Genomic DNA, 3640 nt, shown 5'->3' on the forward strand with positions numbered 1-3640 from the left:
AAAGTGAATCGCTATTTGATTACTTGTTTTGGATCCAAGAACAGAGGTTGATTTGTACTTGTCGATTCTTAGCAGATGAACGCGGGCCGGTTGCTTAACCCGAGTCCCAGAAACCCTGTGAACTCTGGCTTGGTTTGTGAGGGGCTGATGAGTTGAATCAGGTGTGGGGGAATGAAGGCAGAGCCCTAATCGGGGCTGGGTGGGCGTGGAGTAGGGGACGTTAGCAGGGCGCTTTTGTAGTCTGGACTTGAACCGGGCTCAGCACTGGAGCCAGATTAGTTCAAAATGTGCAATCTTGCGAGTCCATTTTGTCAAACAAATCACCATGTTTATACAGTTCTGAGAAGAAAATATACGCTGGAAATATTTAATATGCTTTTTTTTTATGTCTCATTTTTATCTTTTGTGTTTTATGAGGCTATGCCTGAAGTAGAAAGATTTATAAATATTGTTGTGAACCACAGATGAAAGATCAACTGGAGCACTGTGAAAGATCATTAAAGTAAACAGAAAATGCTCCACAAAAGACTGAACATGTCTGAAAGCTGCTGCGATCACAGCACCGTTACGCACAAAAACGGGGTTGCTATGCATTAGGCTTTGATGGGCCAAATTCCACAAAATCGTGGTGTACTTAATCTTTGATGTGGAATGGGCCTTCATGAACAGTTGTGTATTTATGTGAGTAGTCGTGTGTGGGCTGTACCCTGTGCGAGCCTATGTCTCTGAATCATTAGCAAACAGAGAGAAAGAGAGCGAGAGGGAGAGAGGGAGACATGAAGAGAGAGAGATAGAAAGAGAGAGAGAGGAAAAGAGGGAGGGAGGGAGGGATGCCTTTTTATTCAGGACTGATAAAAGCAAATATTGTCTTTGACCTTGCCACTACCTGTACCGATAGAGCGTCTCCTCCAATTCTTGCAGCACGCCTGGTTTTCCTTAGCCTGGAATGTTTCACATGCGGCCACACCAAGCTCAGATCAACGTGATCAGATCCAGCAGATGGTCCAGAACAGAGGGACGAAGGAACACAGCTCTGTACGCCTGTCTGTACGTCGGTAGCAGGTGTGGAACGTAACGCAGTGAAAGGAAGTGAAGGCTTCAGCTGTAAAAACAACTCATTCCTGTCTTGCTTACATTTGTCACCGCAGGCCATCTGACCAGTGGCAAACAATTAAAATAAAAGAAATTCAATTCCATTTAATAGTTCAGTTTAAATAAATCAAGGTTAATTCAATGCTTAAGTGCTGAGAATAAGGGAAAAAGCTTCTTTTTCTTCACTTGTCTCAGTGGTAGAACAAGATAAGAAATATGTCTTCAAAGATAAACTGCACTGATTATGCATAGAACAGAAACAACACCTCTCATTTGTGTACCTTTAACACGCAACGCCGGCGTCAAACCCAGTTTCCCCGAGCAGAAAGCACTGAAATAGATATTCTGAAGCGCTGGATCTCCTGCACAGCCACGGCCTGTTTCATCGGGATTCTTACTCCCGAGTCAGATGATTAATGAAGGACGTTTGGGTGACTGGGACCGAGCGAAGAAAACGCTTCGTTTCCTCCGTGAACACGTGTTGGCGCAGCGGCGGGACCCGCCGGTAGGGGGCGCCGGCGAGCGCTGATTTCTTTTTTTTTTTTTTTTTGTCTCCACCGGAGTTGCAGCTTCAGTACCAGCGCGAGGGAGCTACAGCACGGCACGCGGAGTGGATACGGCGGGCTGCTGCACGGTGCTGCCGCCTTTGCACTGAAAGGGGAACATCTCTACCCGACGAAACGAAAAGGATAATTTTTTTTTTGCACGGATTCCGAGGGGGAAATCCACCACAAAGTGTCCCAATGCGCCTGCCGGTCGTTTGCTTTCTGCTGTGTCTCCTGGCAGCTTTGCAGGTAACTGGGCTGCTCCGCACTACTCTGGTGCGCTCGTGTGCTCCCTGTGCGCTAACCTACGCGCTTTTCTGCACTGGGTGATAGTTTTACGCGTAACTTTGTCTTAAACCTGCGTCCGACCTGCGTTTGTCTGCGCGGCGCACAAACCCAGGCGGGGTTGGGGCGACGGGTGTGTTGGACTCATCCTTCTGTAGACAGGCTCGGGCTAGGCTTTAGTCGGGCAAGTGCCTTCTCCGCAGCCCGTGTTGTTTTCGAAAGAACAATGGCAGTTATTAAACTTAAAGCTGGGTCGTCGGGGCTTTTGTGAAGTGTTTTGCCGACGTAGACTGTTTCAGAAACACTGGGAGTATTGGGCTACAGGTTGGGAGCGGATTGTAAGCAGAGAGACGGACTCCGCCGTTCACAGATTTGTCGTTGATGTTCCTTAATAAACTGAAAGCCATCGGCCGATGTCGCTTACTGAGCTCAACCATCTCAGAATACGTCTAGTAGCCTTTAATAGGACCTGCTGCATTAGTTTCCTACTAACTAATGTTTAAATCAGTTTGGAATGGAAAAAAGTAACCGGTTTGGTACGGAAGATTTGTAAACAAAGACAAGAAAACCAAAACCAACAAATGCTAAATGAAATCAAACAGTTATCATTGACATATTTTACATATCATACATTCTATCTTTTCCTGTTTTGTTTCTAACAGCTGATATGTAAAGCTAGCTGTGTCCTGTGTCCTGTGTCCCGTGTTTGCTGTGTCCTGTGTCCCGTGTTTGCTGTGTCCTGTGTCCCGTGTGTCCTGTGTCCCGTGTTTGCTGTGTCCTGTGTCCTGTGTGTCCTGTGTCCCATGTTAGCTGTGTCCTATGTCCCATGTTTGGTGTGTCCTGTGTCCCGTGTTTGCTGTGTCCTGTGTCCCGTGTTTAGTGTGTTCTTTGTCCTGTGTTTTCTGTGTCCTGTGTTTAGTGTGTCCTGTGTTTAGTGTGTTCTGTGTCCTGTGTTTAGTGTGTTCTCTGTCTCGTGTTTAGTGTGTTCTGTGTCTCATGTTTAGTGTGTTCTGTGTCTCATGTTTAGTGTGTTCTCTGTCTCGTGTTTAGTGTGTTCTGTGTCCTGTGTTTAGTGTGTTCTCTGTCTCGTGTTTAGTGTGTTCTGTGTCCTGTGTTTAGTGTGTTCTGTGTCCTGTGTTTAGTGTGTTCTGTGTCCTGTGTTTAGTGTGTCCTGTGTTTAGTGTGTTTAGTGTGTTCTGTGTCCTGTGTTTAGTGTGTTCTGTGTCCTGTGTTTAGTGTGTTCTGTGTCCTGTGTTTAGTGTGTCCTGTGTTTAGTGTGTTTAGTGTGTCCTGTGTTTAGTGTGTCCTGTGTCCTGTGTTTAGTGTGTTCTGTGTCCTGTGTTTAGTGTGTTCTGTGTCCTGTGTTTAGTGTGTTCTGTGTCCTGTGTTTAGTGTGTCCGGTGTTTAGTGTGTCCTGTGTTTAGTGTGTTCTGTGTCCTGTGTTTAGTGTGTTCTGTGTCCTGTGTTTAGTGTGTTCTGTGTTTAGTGTGTTAATTCAGTGCTTTGTTCTCCCTCCCCCACCTTTCATTGAAATTCCGCTGATTGAAGGAGGCAAGTGGCCCGAATACCCATAATGCTGTCATGCTCTGGAACTCGCATTCTTCTTGGGGCCCAAACAAAAGATATGGGATTAAGACCTCGGGTGGCAGGAGTGACATTTGGCAGGGGGGTAACGGGGTGACATTTGGTGCGTGGGAGGAGGGGTGCATTGTTGGGAA

General features: G+C 46.5%; 1 protein-coding gene across 1 annotated transcript in view; it reads left to right on the top strand.

Annotated features, from left to right (window-relative positions):
* The first annotated feature begins 1679 nt into the window (after positions 1-1679).
* Positions 1680-3640, top strand: part of LOC113585510 (cadherin-2-like) — a 73259-nt gene continuing 71298 nt past the window's right edge. The window contains exon 1 of the mRNA XM_035536589.1: positions 1680-1886. Within this exon, the coding sequence (XP_035392482.1) occupies positions 1836-1886 (51 nt within the window). The 5' untranslated portion in view covers positions 1680-1835. The remainder of the gene's footprint in view (positions 1887-3640) is intronic.

Source organism: Electrophorus electricus, chromosome 19, assembly GCF_013358815.1.
Source record: "Electrophorus electricus isolate fEleEle1 chromosome 19, fEleEle1.pri, whole genome shotgun sequence".
Classification (NCBI taxonomy): Eukaryota; Metazoa; Chordata; class Actinopteri; order Gymnotiformes; family Gymnotidae; genus Electrophorus; species Electrophorus electricus.